The sequence below is a fragment of the Vigna umbellata genome, chromosome 2 (assembly GCF_029865625.1).
Source record: "Vigna umbellata cultivar VRB3 chromosome 2, Vumbellata_1.0, whole genome shotgun sequence".
NCBI lineage: Eukaryota > Viridiplantae > Streptophyta > Magnoliopsida > Fabales > Fabaceae > Vigna > Vigna umbellata.
Window position 1 is genome coordinate 43,281,802 of NC_142166.1, and position 18,436 is coordinate 43,300,237.

General features: G+C 35.9%; 1 protein-coding gene across 4 annotated transcripts in view; it reads left to right on the plus strand.

The window, feature by feature from the left end:
* Positions 1-222: 222 nt before the first annotated feature.
* Positions 223-18,436, plus strand: part of SAB (HYPERSENSITIVE TO PI STARVATION 4) — a 36,836-nt gene continuing 18,622 nt past the window's right edge. The window contains exons 1-14 of one of the 4 annotated variants that reach the window (XM_088106941.1): positions 223-622; positions 2,979-3,090; positions 3,453-3,713; positions 3,973-4,238; positions 5,713-5,935; positions 7,837-8,007; positions 8,106-8,183; positions 9,073-9,324; positions 9,854-11,959; positions 12,396-14,235; positions 14,448-14,542; positions 16,116-16,472; positions 16,607-16,725; positions 17,038-17,287. In XM_088106941.1, coding sequence (XP_087963067.1) covers positions 552-622; positions 2,979-3,090; positions 3,453-3,713; positions 3,973-4,238; positions 5,713-5,935; positions 7,837-8,007; positions 8,106-8,183; positions 9,073-9,324; positions 9,854-11,959; positions 12,396-14,235; positions 14,448-14,542; positions 16,116-16,472; positions 16,607-16,725; positions 17,038-17,287 — 6,201 coding nt within the window. In that variant the 5' untranslated portion in view covers positions 223-551. Of the gene's footprint in view, positions 623-2,978; positions 3,091-3,452; positions 3,714-3,972; positions 4,239-5,712; positions 5,936-7,466; positions 7,589-7,836; positions 8,008-8,105; positions 8,184-9,072; positions 9,325-9,853; positions 11,960-12,395; positions 14,236-14,447; positions 14,543-16,115; positions 16,473-16,606; positions 16,726-17,037; positions 17,288-18,436 lie in introns of those variants that run through there. The other 3 variants (XM_088106938.1, XM_088106939.1, XM_088106940.1) reach the window with 3 other exon arrangements.

The window sequence follows — 18,436 nt, forward strand, 5'->3', positions numbered from 1 at the left end:
GACATAAAGATACCTTGAAGCACTCAACTACAGTAGAGATCATGAGGAAAGTGCGCGGGCAAAGAAAGAACCGTAGCGTAGCGTAGCCTCGCAGCGAGTAACCGCCATTACCACGCAACGGAGCGTTGAAAAAAAGTGACCCCTTAGTTTTACCACCAGTGAGCCACGTCATAGTTTCGCTGTTATAAATCGTTGAAGCCTCTCCTGCACCGCGTCGCACCTGATCACTCCCCCCACTTTCTCACAGACCCAACCCAACCCGCCTTGGATCACCTCACCGAGCATCTCACGGATCGGATCTGAGGAATCAACTATAAAGCATCACTCAGCAACGCTTCCGATCACGACGCTCTCAACCACCAAACCCTTCGTCACTCCCTTTTCTTTCTCTAGGGTTCTTCACTTGTCGCTTTCTTTTCTCTCTGCTTCTTGTCGTCTTTCTTTGATGGAATCTCGCGACAGAACCGCTTACGTGTTTCTGCTCGCGGAATTCCGAGAGTTCGATTGAAATTGAATAGTTTTCCTCCAACCACTCGTTTTTCCCTTCTTAAATGGCGGCTTCTCCGGTCAATTTCCTCTTTGGATTCTTGCTACTCTCGATTACATTGTGGCTCGTCTTCATGTAAGTTCTTCAGTTATTTTTTTACTTTTTTTTCTCTGAAATTTAGTGCACTCGGCAATTTGAGTTTCTAAAGTTCGCTTACTGATATGTTATTAGTTGGAATAGAGAAAGGCGTGTTTTAAACTACTTGTCTGACACTTGAAATGGTTGCTGATGATTTAGAAGGCCTGTTTGCCTGTTGAAAGTGTTGTTGAACTATTGTTGGGAGTGTTTACTGAAGACTGTTGGTGTAGTAAGAGGCAACGCAACGGGTTAGGTGTGTAGTCAAAGGGGGAAAGTTCTCTAGTACTAGTGCCGCATCACTTTTTTTCGATGGTTATGAAAGAGTTAAGTGATCTTGTAACCGATAGTTTGGAGAGATGTAGGGGACCTAGTTTTTTCTATGTCTAAGGGGGAGGAAGTTACTACTGCCTTTAGGTTCAACGAAGAGCAAGCTGTTGGACTAAAATACGATTACTTTTGGAAATTAGGTTGATTGGGAAGTAATGGAAAATCTACTCCTTAAACGAGTTTATCTTAAGAGTATCAAAAAATGACTCTTCTTATCCTTTAATTGATCTGGATCTCTCACCTGATTGTATATTTACATCACTGCTTGGAACCTATTTAGTAAAATTGTTGTTCTAAATGTTGCCTTGTCTTCAAAGGTCAAAGTTCCTTCTAAAGTAAAAATTTTATTTGCACTTGTAGTTTTGAATTGACTTTAAGAAACCTCTGAAGCTGGTTTCCTGGACAGACTTTGCATCCCATTTGAATGGTCAACACCACAAATAGCATTAAAAAATAGTTGCCTACTACTCTTAGAATTATAAAAAACATATAGCACAGACATTAGGAGAAAGTGTTTTTAATGTGCTGTGAAATCACCCTTAATAGCTTTAGCAAGTTTCGACAACTTAATGAAAAAGGGGAATTGCAGTACTGAAGGTTTCTACTTTTGTGGAGTTTGGAGAGAATTATGTCTTTAACATAACTTTGTAAGCGGATAGGTTGTTTCTGTGGCTAGATGGATCACACAAAGCCTTCGATTTTGTTGAAGACCAAAGTTTTAGTAATATTATTTACCATGAGATCTCTCCTGATCAATTCCTTCAATGTCCTTCTTGATCACCCTCTCCTCATCTTATTAAAAATCATTTAATTTACTCTTCTCATTGGTGTACTTTCAGGGGGCCTTCTTTGTACATGTCTGAACCACCTTAACCGGTTTTCTATCATCTCTTCCTCAATCAGCATACTAATTTCTTGTATACAATAATTTTTTATCATGTCTACTTTTGTATGACCACACATCCATTTTGACATCTTTATTTTGCCACTTTAACCTTTTTTTCTTCGTGTTCCTTCAAAACCCAGCATTCACTACCATTGAGTACAACCAGACAAATGACACAGCGGTAAAACTTGCTGTTAAGTTTGATAGGTATTTTTCACACAACTTCCCATGGCTTTCTTCATTTTAGCCACCCCTTATAATCCCATTTTTGACATTGTCATTAATTTCCCTCATCAGTTTGTAGTGTTGTGCCTATATCTTTTAACTTAGAAACCTGTGGTATAACATCTCCCCCCCCATTTTAAGTTCCACATCAGATTCTTCGTGTCCCTTGCTTAAACTACATTGCGTATATTTTGCCTTATTCCCAAGAACAAACCCTTTATTTCCTAAGTGTATTTCGAAAGTCTATTTTCAAAGTTAAGTGCTTTACTTGATTCCTCGACCAAAATTGTATCATTCACAAAAAACAAGCAACTATACGTAAAATTGAAGTTAAAGAACCAAAATCCTTAGTCTTAATTATGCTTTCGTTGTGTAGTTTATGTTTTAAAAAACATCTTATTCTTGATAACTTTAGAAAAAAATATGATGCTTTATTTGAATGTAAATGTGTCTATTGCCATTGGTTTTGATCAAAATATTATTGTTCCTCTTTGTTAGTCGTACAAATAGTGTAGATAAATTATGTATAGTTAACTGAATAGGAGTGGTGGTGGGCTCTCATATTCTTATTAAATGACGATCTAGAGCAATTGACATTTGATTACATGTTTCTGACTTTTGGTGTGTGGTGGTGTTGACAATCCTGCTGTCGAGGGAAGACAACTCAATAGGGGTGATGATCCTCGTGGAGATGCCATGCAGGAATACACAAACTTTTATGATCAAATTATATAACATTGATGTTTTTTTGGCCAAGTTGCCATCAATTTTTTGCTTTATCCCTAGTGCAATTGACAAGTATATACTATTTTTGTGTTTTAAGATTGAGTATTATGTTCCAATACTTTTGTTCTTTGTTCTGCAAAAAATTCTTTGGAGACTTTGAACCATCATGTTCTTGCATTTTTATTACAGATTCACTTCTGGGCTGGTGGCTTGGATTTTAAGCCGGATTTTGGGAGCATCTGTTGGATTTCGTGTTGGCGGATGGAAATGTTTAAGGGACGTGGTAGTGAAGTTTAAAAAGGTTTGTCTTTGCCTTTACTCACACGCCTTGTTTCGTTTTTAGAAATTTGAAGGGCATTGAGGGACTCGGGGAATATTAGCCTACAGTCTAGAGAGTAGGGAGACTAAAATGTAGTTTGTGCTTGGAATTTGTTGTAATAAATGATGTAAATATTGAATAGTTAAATTGTTACATCCCACGCCTTTTGAGTAAGTTTCATCTTCAATTTTCCCCAAGTTTTTTCTTAGCTTCTGAATCTGCTATCAATTTTCTTCAGCTCATTGCCATACTCTGTATTTATTCCACTGAGAGTTGTGATGATTATTTCTGTTATCAGACCCCTGTCTATGGTGATATAATCTATTGATTTATAATATGTACAGGGTGCTGTTGAATCTGTTTCTGTTGGTGAAATTAAACTCAGCTTACGCCAGTCCCTTGTTAAACTTGGTGTGGGTTTCATGTCTCGGGATCCCAAGCTACAAGTGTTAATATGTGACCTAGAAGTTGTTTTGAGGCCTCCAGATAAAACCCCAGGGAAGAAGAAAACTAGGAAATCTCGTGCTTCAGGCAGGGGGAAGTGGATTATTGTGGGCAATATTGCAAGATATTTATCTGTTTGTGTGACTGATCTGGTTCTGAAGGTGTTCATCTCCATAAAGTTGTATTGTTCTGCTTGTATGATCAAACACATGCTGACTTTTAATTTCATAACTTTTGGAGTGCATGCAAAGCACATAATACATTTAAAAATAGACAATCAAATGTAATGATTATTATATTTATAAATGAAATAGGTTTCACACTGGCTACTTTTAAATTTAAACTTGATTCTATTATTGTTTCCATTTGAATCTTATTATAACTTTTTTGTTCACTGGGAATCTCTATTGAACATTGCAGACTCCAAAATCTACGGTTGAGATCAAGGAATTGAATCTAGATATATCGAAAGATGGTGGATCCAAGTCAAATTTATTAGTTAGACTGCATATAGTACCTATTTTTGTTCACATTGGTGAGCCACGGGTCAGCTGTGACCTAATATCTAATTTAAGTGATGAAGGATGTAGTTCTTCTGGGCAGGCATCCATTACTACTATAGAAAGATCTTCAGCTCCTTTTTACTGCGAATTGTTCTCTGTCTCGTGTGAATTTGATCATGATAGGTATATCTTTTCTCTATGTTCATTTTTTTTAAAAATTAATGTTGCACTTGTCTTAATGGTGGTTGGGTAAGAAGTAGGTGTTTGTTAGATGATCTATAAGCTGTCTGGCATGTAATTTGTACAGTTGGAACACAATGGGTCTTTTCAACCGATAAGCGAGCTTTTAATATACAATGGTAGAGAACACTCAGTTATGACCTAACATAACAGAACTAGACATTTTGGGAGTGTTTCGCCCCTTATTTTAAAATATATTTAAAAATTAAAGCTCTAAACAAGAATTTTAAAATGAAGTAGAAGCTGGGCATGGGAAGGCTACCGACCTAGTGCTTCTGAAAATGCAAGAAGATATCCAAAATAACATGCCTATCTGATTGTGCAAGGTTAGGCACCAAGAACCAACTGAAAAGCAAGTCAACCATGTTATGAAAAGGAGGTGAAAGCCCCTCAGAAACTAAAGTGATATCCTAGTAATAATGACCAGATGCCTATGCAACAAACATAAGGTGAGTGAAGGGAGGACATGGTGGTGGGGGTGGGTGGCAGGGAGGTGAGGCAAGGAGTTGTTGTTGGAATCATCCTTGGGGAGAGCTACAGAAAGAAATACAGCAAGTTGCTGATGTTAGTGTAGGTCTTGTATAACCGCATTTGATTGCTCACTGTATAACCATTCCCCAAATAGTAATGAGAAGCTTTGTAACTTTGTTCTAAAAGTCCTTTTACCTCACCCTTTTTTTTTTTTAAAAACTGTTTCCCCCGTTTCTTCTCTATAAATTAAGCTGCCTAACTTTTTAGGGATTTCCAGAAAAAACCTGTGGCCCAATTTCTCCTTTTAAGGAGAACAGAAGCCCAAAAAAGGCGGGTGTCATACAACCTTAATTTGACAAATATAGCAGGGTAGAAATCATATTTCAAAATGTCAAATCATCTGGTAATTTTTTTTTTTGGTTTGTTTCCAAGGTTTGGTGGCATGTCATGTGTATAAATTTCTCTAATATTGATTTTATCATGTGTATAAATTTCTCTAATATTGATTTTATCAAATGGAACTTTCTTCATATATGTTGAATATAGTGAAAACTATATATAAGATTAATCTTCCTTGTATTAAATATACATATAGGATCTTCTATTTAAAATAGAAAAAATATAGGCTAAACCGAAAATACAAATAAAAAATAATAACAAACTTAGTAAAAATAAAAGATAAATATAAAATAAAGATAATATATCTAACAATATATATATATATATATATTTATTTATCTCTGTTCATGTATTGTTTTGCTCTGTGGAGGGGACTCTTAAACTAGCGCTTGGTTTGCTGTGTCACTGAACTTGTTTTGTATCTTGTACTCTTGTTGTACTCTAAGATTAACTTGGATTCTGCCCTTATTTTATTTTATTTTTATATGTTGTTTCTATCGTCATACAAATTCTACAGTTAGTTTTTTGTCTTTCTTTTTGGACACAGGGAAGTGGGTATAGTTATTAAGAGTATGGACATTTCTAGTGGAGAGGTCAACGTGAATTTGAATGAGGAGTTGCTTTTGAAGAGAAAGAGTTCATCAGAGTTTTCTTCTGGGCCTGGCAGCAAAGTAGGGTCACATGCTGATTCTGTGAGTGCAAAAGGGCCATCAAAGAAGATGCAAACACTTGTTGCTTTCTCCAAGTACAGCTCTATGTTTCCTGAAAAGGTTGTGAATTTAACCAACCTCCTGTCTGTTTCTAACCATCACTTTTATATTATTGAGGAAGCAATAGAAGGCAAAAGCAAGGGATAAGTAATCAGCACAAACAATCATTTTAAAAGCTGAAAAGCATATAAAAACACTGGAAGTACACCGGTATAATAACCAGTTTAACAAATTCTCTTCATTACCATTCATTTCATTTTCTAAGAGAAACCATATGTTTTGGTTGGATATCAAAAGTTTGCATATTACTATCTTTAGAACATGTATCACTTCGTGTATATTACTTGAATCTATTTCTTGCATCTCTTTCTTTATTGTCGGAGATCTCACATCTACCAATAATATTACGGCCTAATTAAAGTATGTAATGTAAGTCGATTTTTGTATGGTTAAGTAAGGTCTAAACCCAAATTTTAATATGGTATCAAAGACCTTCTTAGTGATTGTTGTTGTCTTCTTTAGACCACACTCACTATAAGAGTTTTATCAGATGATCCACAGACTAGTTACAAAATCTATACACTTAAGACGTATTATTTGATATGAGAAATGTGTATTTGAGATTTCATATCAACAATAAATATGACCAAATTAAAGTATGTAAGATTGCAATCCTTGTCTTATAAGCTGTTTATAAGGTTGAGTTAGATCTAAATTTTAATATGTTCAAATTTGTCTTTCAGTTTCTCTTGATGTTCCCTAGAAACAAACAATCTCTTAGTTGATGTTCCCTTGACAGTATTTTGATATTTTGTTATTCACTGAAAAATATTTGCAGAACCTCCATTCTCTTTGAGAACAAGTTGAGGCCAGAATAAATTAAAATAATGTAGTTCTGATTTGATAATAGTAAAACAATTGGCTGCCTTTATCAAATCTGTAGGTTTAGCCTATCGGCTTTCCAATCTTATTCTTGATTTTTTTTTGGGAGAATATTCATCTACAATATTTTGCATAGACAGTCTGACGTCTATACATTTTGTTTTTCTCTAATATGGTCCACTGACATACAAGCCTGGAAGCTAGTGTAGCACTTTTAGGTCTGGTATCTGCTCTCTTTTTGATAAATAATGAGCAATACAACAGATAAAGTTTTGTACTTCTTTCTTTTTCCTCTCTAAATGTTTTCTTCTCTTGTGAACTAAAATGATGTGTTAGTGGCAACTTTATTTTGTATGAACTTTTAGTGCATCGATTTTTCTTAGTTCAATGTAGTTGAATTTCCCCACCCGTATCAAACTATGATTGTTGTGTAATGGTTTCCTATCTATCCTAGTTATTTCTTTTGAGTTAGTGTCTTACTAATTCTGAATGTTGTATGCTTTACTTGTGTCGTGGAGAATATTGATCTACCTAATCAGAAAGATTTATTATATCATCGATTTATCTTTTTAGTTGATTGTGTGGTGTAATGATGTGTCTTTGTGCCGCTTTCCCCAACTTTATGCTCTTAATGTGGTGCTTTGGTTATGGGTTTCCTTGTTGTGGATAGTTCTAGTTTTTCAAGCAACTTTCATTTTTTTTCAGAAATATGAAGGGTAGAGAAACTGCGTAAGTTATGATCTTGTTGCTTCAAAGTCTTGATTCTGTTACTGTTTATGGCTTGCTGGATCCTAGAATTTGGCTTTTGGGCAAAATGTGGTTCCTTCACTTGTAAGTCTCTCTGCGTATGTGTTCCAGTGTTCGTGTTCTTGGTGAATTTTGGCTTCCTTTGAGTACATTTTATTCAGAAATATGGGTACCATCGAAATTGGAAGTGTTTATACACCTTATAATCTTTAAATTGATGATCAATTTTGGTTATATTTGTTGGTTTGATCTATTAAAGTAGTTATGGAAATGGTTTTAAAGTTTTTTTAATTGTTTTAATGTCAACTGTGTAAGTAAATTTTTATTGATAGGTCAGCTTCAGTCTTCCAAAGCTGGATGTGAATTTTGTGCATCGTGAACATAATCTTTTCATTGAAAACAACATCATGGGCATCCAATTGAGAAGCACCAAATTGCGATCCACAGAGGATCTTGGGGAGAGTACACGCCTTGATTTCCAACTGGAGTTTAGTGAAATTCATGTATGGAGTTTGTTGATTTTGGCAGAGCTTGTGATATGATTCTTATTTTTCACTGTTTTGTTTCTTGCTGACGAGTTTTGTTTTGCTTATTTATAAAGCTTCTGAGAGAAGCAGGTTCTTCCATCCTGGAGATATTGAAGGTGGATTTGGCCTCTTTTGTATATATCCCAGTACAGGTAAGTAGTTTGCAGTCCATGTACTGTAGCTTTTGCATCTTTGTGAAACTGTACTCCTTTTGGTTTTGCTCCACAGGGTAAAATATACTCAAATTGAAGAATGAAAAAAAATTGTAAACTTACACATGTACACACACATGTACACACACATGTATATATGTGGATGTGTGTGTGCCCGTGTTGCAAAGCTATTTGGCCCTTGGGAAGTCTTGTCATTTTTACTTCAAGAGCTCTCATGATGCAACAATTGGTTTTATGCGTGAGATTATTGTGCAAACAAAATGCATTTTGTTATACAAAAATTTGCTTATGTATAAGTGGCCAGATGTAAATGTCTGATAATAAGATGAAAAAATTGCTGATATATACTTGGTCTCTTAGAATCTTGCTTATATGCATTACAGAAAACTGTTACTTCTTTTTTCTATATGAAAGGCAAGTATCACTAGACTTGAGATATATGAATTATGATTTCAGAATGACATACTGTGTTGTACTTGTATTGATAGTTAGGTCAAGTACTGGTGTCATTAGTAGGAGCAAAAATCTACAAACAATTGTCCCTAACATTGTTCTAGAAGAACTTGAAAAATAAATATATAAATCTATCCTGTTTAGAAGTGAAAAAACGAATGGAAACAAATATGTCAAGAAAACAGGTAAGTGTTTTTCTCAGGGTAGATTAAAATGTAACTTTATATGTGCTAATTGTTTGTCACATGCTCTACTCAATCCCTTCCCCCTCTCCCCCGACCACCCCCATCTCTTTTTTTAACCGTATATTTCTTTATTTTTTGTTTTTATTTGCTCATGGAGTTTGAATATTTCTTTTTTTATTTGCTGCGGTAACTTATTGTTATTATTATTGGGGATGCTTCTTCTGCATCAGCCAATATCACCTGTTAGAGCTGAAACTGATATCAAGTTAGGAGGTACTCAGTGCAACATCATAATGAGCAGGTTAAAGCCTTGGTTGTTTCTCCACTCGTCTAAGAAGAAAAGGATGGTACTTCGAGAAGAAGCATCTGTTATTGCAAAGCCTCAATCAACTGATGGCAAGACAATCATGTGGACATGCAATGTCTCAGCTCCTGAGATGACAATAGTGCTTTTCAATATGGCTGGTTCTCCGGTTTATCATGTAAGTAGCATGATTATATTTACTTCTGAGTATTCTAAAAAAATATTAAGTGTTAAAATGTTGAAGCATTTCCAGAAACTGTTTTGGGTAGATGTAGTTGTTAGATGTAAAGAGTCAAAGCATTTGTTTTGACTGTTTTTGTTGAATGGTGTCTAGGATATGATTTATACTGTTATGGAAGAGAAAACAAAGACATTAACTGAAACCATGTGTTTGAACACACAATGGTGTGTTTTTGTAGGATTGTTTTATTAATTATACATGAATAGAGAATATTATATGTACTCTATATCAGATATCATATCACATGGCTATATAGTTAGAATGGATAAAGAATATATATTATCCTGATTTTCAGCATATGCATTGGAAATATATTGGCTTGGTTTTCTTCTTTGCATTTTAAATTCCTTTCTACTAAGTCTATTGATTATTGATTTTTTGGAAGTTATTATGGTTATGCCCCCTAAGTTTACTCATACAAGTTGTATAGTTAAGTTAACGTTTGTTTTAATGCTTCCAAATTTAGGGTTGCTCACAATCATCACATTTGTTTGCAAACAACATTTCAAATATGGGGACTACAGTACACACTGAACTTGGAGAGTTAAATCTTCACCTAGCTGATGAATATCAAGAATGCTTGAAAGAAAGTGTTTTTGGTGTGGAATCAAATTGTGGCTCTATTATGCACATTGCGAAGGTTAATTTGGATTGGGGGAAAAAGGATGTGGAATCATCTGAAGGAGATGGTCCTAGGTGTAGACTAGGTTTATCAGTTGATGTGACTGGTATGACAGTATGTCTAACTTTCAAGCGTGTAGAATCACTTGTGTCAACAGCTGTATCTTTTCAAGCTCTATTGAAAAGCTTATCTGCTTCAAAGAAAAAGTCGACTCATAGTCAGGGTCGTTTGGCAAAATCTTCTGGTAAAGGAACTCAGTTTTTGAAATTCAATCTTGAAAGGTGTTCAGTACATGTATGGGGTGAGACAGGTTTGGAAACTACAGTTGTTCCAGATCCCAAGCGAGTTAATTACGGCTCACAAGGGGGTAGAGTTTTGATAAATGTGTCAGCAGATGGTACCCCACGCAATGCAAATATACTCTCCACTATTTCTAATGAAAACCAGAAGCTGAAGTACTCTGTCTCCCTTGAAATATTTCAATTTAGTTTGTGTGTGAACAAAGAAAAACAGTCCACCCAGATGGAACTTGAGAGAGCCAAATCTGCCTATCAGGAATACATGGAGGAAAATAGGGAAGTAACAAACGTGGCGTTGTTTGATATGCAAAATGCCAAATTTGTACAGCGTTCAGGTGGTCTCAAAGACATTGCTGTCTGTTCTCTTTTTAGTGCTACTGATATTACTGTAAGGTGGGATCCTGACGTACATCTATCTCTAATTGAACTTGTTTTTCAGCTGAAGCTACTTGTACACAATAGTAAGCTTCAGGAGCATGGTAATGAACACATGGAAGATTTGTCTCATGTTCAAGATGCTAGTTGGAAAAAAGAATCTGCTACTGGATCAGGGTACCTTGAAAAGCAGAAGAAGAAAGAATCTATTTTTGCTGTTGATGTAGAAACATTAAGTATTTCGGCTGGGCTGGGAGATGGAGTTGAGGCCATGGTTCAGGTGCAATCAATTTTCTCTGAGAATGCTCGTATAGGAGTACTCCTTGAAGGACTTCTGCTTAGTTTTAATGGAGCTAGAGTCTTCAAGAGTAGTAGGATGCAAATTTCCCGAATTCCTAGTGTTTCTGCAAATGCATCTGAGGTAAAAGGGCATGTCACAACATGGGATTTTGTAGTCCAAGGTCTTGATTTTCACATTATCATGCCATACAGATTGCAATTGCGTGCCATTGATGATGTCATCGAAGATATGTTGCGAGGTTTGAAGCTCATAATTGCTGCCAAGAAAAAAATGATTTTTCCTGTAAAGAAAGAGGTCTCTAAAGTTAAGAAACCTAGCTCCGTACAATTTGGAAGCATAAAATTTTGCATACGCAAGCTAACTGCTGATATTGAAGAGGAACCAATCCAGGGATGGTTTGATGAACACTATCAGCTTCTGAAGAAGGAAGCTGCCGAGTTAGCTATTCGGTTGAACTTTCTAGATGAATTTATATCGAAGCCAAAACAAGGTTCCAAATCAACTGACACCGGTAGTTCTTCTCAAGAAAGAAAAATTTCTTTTAATAATGTTGAGGTTGATGTAAAAGATTCTTCTACTATTGAATCCATGAGGGAAGAAATTTATAAACGATCATTTCGATCATATTACCAGGCATGCCAAAATCTTGTGTTGTCTGAAGGGTCTGGTGCTTGTGTGGATGATTTTCAATCTGGTTTCAGACCTAGTACTTCAAGGACATCTCTTCTTTCAATATCTGCTTTAGATTTAGATGTAAGCTTGAAAAAAATTGATGGTGGAGATGTTGGGATAATTGAGGTTCTGAAGAAGCTTGATCCTGTCATTCGTGAAAACAATATACCATTTTCCCGACTTTATGGGACAAATATTCTCTTAAATACAGGTTCTCTTGTAGTTAAGCTTCGGAATTACACATTTCCTCTTTTCTCTGGAAGTTCTGGTAAATGTGAAGGCCATCTTGTATTGGCTCAGCAGGTAAGTTTAAGAAATCTCATTGTCCACCATCATTCTAAATACGCAATGTTTTTTTTTCATGTTTATGGTAATTGCTTCTTCTGATTATTCTTTCGTTAATAAGGTCCTGTTATTGTACAGAAGGGGCGTATAAATAGTTCATTGAATGTGGGATACATGTTTCCTGTTACTCAAGCATTGCAGAACATTTTGTTTCCTGTACCTTAATAGGACCTTATTATTGTTGCATTTTTCAAACCTTTGGGCATACATGTGTTATTTGGTTATTCTTTGCTTACATGTATTTCAATAATAATTTTTAAGTGTTCTTAATTTATTTTTGCTGTTACTCAAACTGAATTCTTTTACCCTTTTTTGGGGGATCATTCTCATGCTATAATAAACATGATAGTATTTCCATTTCGTTTTCATTTATTTATTCATTTATTTCAACTAGGCAACTAGCTTTCAGCCTCAAATATATCAAGATGTCTATGTTGGGAGATGGAGAAAAGTTCGTATGCTTCGATCAGCTAGTGGTACTACTCCACCCTTGAAGACATACTCGGACTTGCCCATACATTTCCAGAAAGGTGAGGTGTCATTTGGGGTGGGTTATGAACCAGCTTTTGCTGATGTTAGTTATGCTTTCACCGTAGCACTTCGGAGGGCTAATCTAAGTTTAAGGAATCCTGGGCCACTTATTCTGCCACCCAAAAAGGAGCGGAGTTTGCCATGGTGGGATGACATGAGAAATTATATCCATGGAAGAATATCGTTAATGTTTTCTGAATCAAAATGGAATGTTTTAGCAAGTACAGATCCTTATGAAAAGGTTGACAAACTTCAAATTGTGACCAACTCTATGGAAATGCACCAGTCTGATGGTCGTGTTTTTGTTTCTGCCAAAGATTTTAAGATTTTGTTGAGTAGTTTGGAGAGTTTGGCGAACAGACGAGGCATTAAAATTCCAGCAGGTGTCTCAGGTGCATTTCTGGAAGCTCCTGTCTTTACTCTTGAAGTTACAATGGACTGGGATTGTGATTCTGAAGATCCCATGAATCATTATTTATTTGCACTTCCAGCTGAGGGCAAACCTCGTGATAAAGTATTTGATCCCTTCAGATCCACTTCACTTTCCCTTCGATGGAACTTCTCTCTTAGACCCTTTCCTCCTCCATCACAAAAAGAATCCTCATCTTCCATTTCTAGGGATATTGATGGTGTTGCTACTGCATTTGATAATTTTCAAACTTCCCAGAATGTTTCACCACTGTCCCCAACATTTAACTTTGGAGCTCATGATCTAGCATGGATTCTAAAGTTCTGGAGTTTGAACTACATTCCTCCACATAAGCTGCGCAGCTTTTCTCGTTGGCCTCGTTTTGGTATTCCAAGAATTACCAGATCTGGCAATCTTTCATTAGATAAAGTGATGACTGAATTTATGCTCCGTCTAGATGCCACACCAGCCTGTATAAAGAACATGCCTCTAGATGATGATGATCCGGCGAGAGGACTGACCTTTGCAATGACGAAACTGAAATATGAACTGTGTTACAGTAGGGGCAAGCAAAAGTATACTTTTGAAAGCAAGCGTGATATTCTTGATCTTGTCTACCAAGGTCTTGATCTTCATATGCTAAAGGCTTTCATAAACAAAGAAGAATGTGCTAGTGTTGCTAAAGTAGTTAACATGATACTGAAAAGTTCTCAATCTTCATCCATTGACAAAGTTCCTAGTGAAAAGGGTTACATGAATGAAAAAAATTGTGATGATGGATTTCTATTATCCTCTGATTACTTCACCATCAGAAGACAATCTCCAAAGGCTGATCCTGCTAGGTTATTACATTGGCAAGAAGCAGGAAGAAGAAGTATTGAGATGACGCATACACAGTCTGGGTATGAAAATGGGAGTGAAACAGACGATCATATGCGATCGGACCTAAGTGATGATGATGGTAACAATGTGGTAGTAGCTGATGATTGTCAGAGTGTGTTTGTGTATGGTCTGAAGCTTTTGTGGACTATTGGAAACAGAGATGCTGTTTGGGCTTGGGTTGGTGGTCTGTCCAAAGCCTTTGAACCAGCCAAGCCTTCTCCTTCCCAGCAGTATGCACAGAGAAAATTACTTGAGGAAAACAAACAACGCCGTGATGCTGATTTTGATCAGAATGATGTTTCTAAGGGCCCTCCAACTGGTAAAATTTCCAAGTCTTTTTTTCAGCATGTGAGTACTCCTGGACCACTCACATCTTCGCCAAATTCAGTTAAAGTGGACAACTTGCCATCTGGTATGCCCATTTTCTTTTGAGAATTTTTGTTAACTGCTATCATTTTTGACATTCAAAATATATCAGAGGCTAGATAAACGTATATGATAAATATATAGTTAAAATATGGCTTCTGCTATGACAGACAACATTGTTTCTTGCATGATTATTGTTGAGCACTAAGTTCTTTTTTACGGAGTTTAATTATTTTGCACATTTTGTTGTGTTGGCAGTCAGAAAAGAGAACTCGGATGATTTAGATGGGACTAGACATTTCATGGTGAATGTTATCGAGCCACAGTTTAATCTTCACTCAGAGGATGCAAATGTCAGTATAAAACAACATATTTTTATCTTTTGGTTTTCTGTTGTTTCACGTTCCGTTTTTTTTAATTAAATTCCTTTTTTTGGTCCCTTTTCATTTTATGTTCTTGTAAGTCAATATAATCAAGTTTAAGAGGAAAATGATAAACAGATTGAGATAAGGAAGAAGGAATTATCTGAGCTTTGCCAATATGGAAATGGAAAATTTAGCATGTGACATGGGGCTGGAAGGAGAAGTTTTAATCCACAGATTAGGAAAAGCATAGCGATCATCAGGCCCAACACATCTTTGAACCAACGCGAGATTTAACAAAACAGATTAGCATGGGATTCAAATAAACAGAATTGTCCTTAGCAAATTTACTAACACTGATAAGAATTTTAGTAACAGTAGGATCATGAAGTACTGAAGAAATGTTAGGATTATCAGGAGCAGAAAAAGTAGGAAGATCTGGAGGATTGACTTGGCAAACCGTGATCATTACCAATGTAAATTTGTTCAGGACCTTTATAAGGAACATTTTGATGAATATCTTGACTATCTCTAGTAACATGGATGGAAGCACCAAAGTCAGGGAATCAATTGGAATTGGAATTCTGAAGGTCGGGAGTAGGTAGCAAATTTTCTCTGTTTTTGGTTATCATAGTAGTAGGTGGGTCCTCTAATTGTTGTGAAGGAAGACAATAGTTTGCTGGCTGGAGGATATAGAGGAGCTGGAGCCAAGTGTTGGTGTTGAGGGAAGGAAGAGATGAAAATTTCCTTGATAAGGCTGATTTGAAATTCTTTGAGAATTTAAGTAAAAATTGCCTTGAATGGGAGGCTGATAATTATAATCATGCCAATGATAGCAGAGGAAAGCTTCCTCCACAGCTACAATCATGACCTCTAACTGGAGCTGTAACCACCACAAAATGAAGAGGAACCGCAAAAACTAGTGACATGAGCCCCTGCATCTTGATTTTGCACATTTTTGAGTCATTGTGGCAGCAGTTTCTTCATCATGTTGAGAAACTGAATTCAACATTGGTGCTTGAGTCAGATTAAGAGAAACAGAAACAAGAATAACTTTCTTGTGATACTTGTTTGAGATATGGATTGGCTAAATTGTCTGTCTTTTCTATATTTCGCTTGCATTTTTATGATGGGGAATATTTCTTATTTGTCTTTGCTACATTTTTATAGTAAAAAAGGATATTTATCAATAAGGTGTGTCAGTATTTTGGGGTACAATGTTCACTGTAGTCTTTGTAGTAGGTGACTTCCTACACTGACTGAATTTCAGTTTTTAGGCTGTTCTGCACCAGTCATCTTCCTCAACACTCTTCTCAATCTTGACTGTAGATATTTTTTCTTCTCTTATTCTCATCAATAATGGAATCTTTCACCCTGTCTTCATTTTCTCTGAATATGCCATATCTATTACTAACAGAGAGTTAGTGACATTACAACTATACTCCAATAGATTGTTACTTGTTTTACGCATTGGTACTTCTTTATTTTAATTTTCTTTATTCTTTTACTGATACTGTGGGCATTACTCATTCTTTTTAAAACATCAATTTTTTTTGTCAAGCAGGGTAGATTTTTGCTCGCTGCAGTAAGAGGCCAAGTTTTAGCTCGGTCATTTCATTCAGTCTTTCATGTTGGTTATGAGATAATTGAGCAAGCACTTGTATCGAAAGATGTTCCTATTAATGAGTACCAACCTGAAATGACATGGAAAAGAATGGAATTCTCTGTCATGTTGGAGCATGTGCAGGCTCATGTTGCACCAACGGATGTTGATCCAGGTGCTGGATTGCAGTGGCTTCCCAAAATTCTTAGAAGCTCTCCGAAGGTAATGCGTACGGGGGCTCTTCTTGAAAGAGTTTTTATGCCTTGTAGTATGTATTTTCGGTATACAAGGCACAAAGGGGGAACTCCAGAATTGAAGGTGAGTTGTTCTAGACTTTATTTCTGTGAACATGTACATGTGTAACGTTTTCCCCTTAATAAATACACTTTTTCCTCAAATGTCATTTATCATGGATGTGGTCAATACACTTTATTTTTTTTAAACTACTGCAGGTAAAGCCTTTGAAGGAGCTCACATTTAATTCTCATGATATAGAGGCAACAATGACATCACGCCAGTTTCAAGTCATGCTGGATGTATTGACCAATCTTCTATTTGCACGTCTTCCAAAGTAAGGACAAATTTACTGTGCTTGCACTCATTCTGTTACATTTTTGTCAATTTACCTACTCCAAACACTCATTCATTTTGTGATTCACTCCGTATTGATATAAATGCCACCATCGTTATCTTTTTAAATTCACTCTTCATTAAGATGTTTAAATCAATCTTTTGCTTTTAATTCATAGGTACCATTTCAATTTAGATATTATAGTTAGTTGACTTATGTGATATTTATTCAAGATGTCATCCCTTTTATCCTGTTAAGAAATTTAGCAAAGTCCTTGATGTTCAAACTAAATCAGTGTACTATACAATGCAGGCCTCGAAAAAGTAGCTTATCCTTTCCTGCAGAAGATGATGAGGATGTTGAAGAGGAAGCAGATGAGGTGGTTCCTGATGGTGTTGAAGAGGTGGAACTTGCAAAAATAAGCCTTGAGAAAACAGAGAGGGAACAAAGGTTGCTTCTTGATGATATTCGAAAATTGTCTCTTTGGTGTGATCCTTGTGTGGAACCACATCCAGAAAAGGAAAGCGACTTATGGATGATATCTGGTGGAAGATCTTTGCTGGTAAGAAATGAATGTTTTTAAAAAACTTCTAATTGATGTGACTAGGTAATTTTATTTATAGCATAAAATCTTGTTCCTGAATATTCTGGTCTTAGATACATACATATATATATATATATAGAAATTAGAGGTTGAATTTTAGCTGTTAATAAATTAAAGATTGTTGGGAGGAGAGCTAGTTAATATTCTTTTCATATATATATATATATATATATATATATATATATATATATATATGTATGTATGCATGCATATATATGCACGTGTATTACTAATAAGAGGAATAAATCTTCAGTAGATGTGACATGAAAAATCAACTCGTGAAGTTTTTTAAGTCGCATACTTTTTGAAGGTGACTATATGCTTTTCTAGTCTAGTTTGTTCATGTATGGCTATATAGTCAGGGTTTTCCCATCAAAGCTTATGTTTTACTCATTGGGGCTTTGCTTCCAATCCCCGTTTTAAGGAGTGGAAATATTGGTATTGAGAGTGTTGAATATAGTGAAGAAGATTAGGAGAAATCTCCCTTATGTGTTTTGCATACACATAGGGTAGTTTATTTATAATGTAAGATAAGGGTTAAACCCTAAATACAGAATGGGCTAACCCCAATTAACAGAAACACACAACTTAACATCTAACACTCCCCCTCAAGCTGGAGCATATAAATCATATGTTCCAAGCTTGTTACAAAGATAGTCAATTCTAGGTCCTCGTAAGGACTTGCTGAATATGTCTGCCAACTGGTTGCTTGAGTTAACGAACTCAGTCTGGATATCTCCGGATATGATTTTTTCTCTAATAAAATGACAATCAACTTCAATGTGCTTGGTTCTCTCATGGAAGACAGGGTTAGAGCTAATATGAAGAGTAGCTTGATTATCACATATAAGTGTCATGTGAGTGACATCTCCAAATTTCAATTCATTAAGTAATTGTTTAAGCCACACAAGCTCGCAAGTAGTAGATGCCATAGTTCTATATTCTGCTTCTGCGCTGGACCTTGCCACAACACTTTGCTTCTTACTTTTCCAAGATATCAGGTTGCCACCAATAGAGACACAATATCCAGAAGTAGACCTCCTATCAAAAGGGGAACCAGCTCAATCAGCATCTGAATAGTAAACGATTTTTGTATCGTTGTTAGGG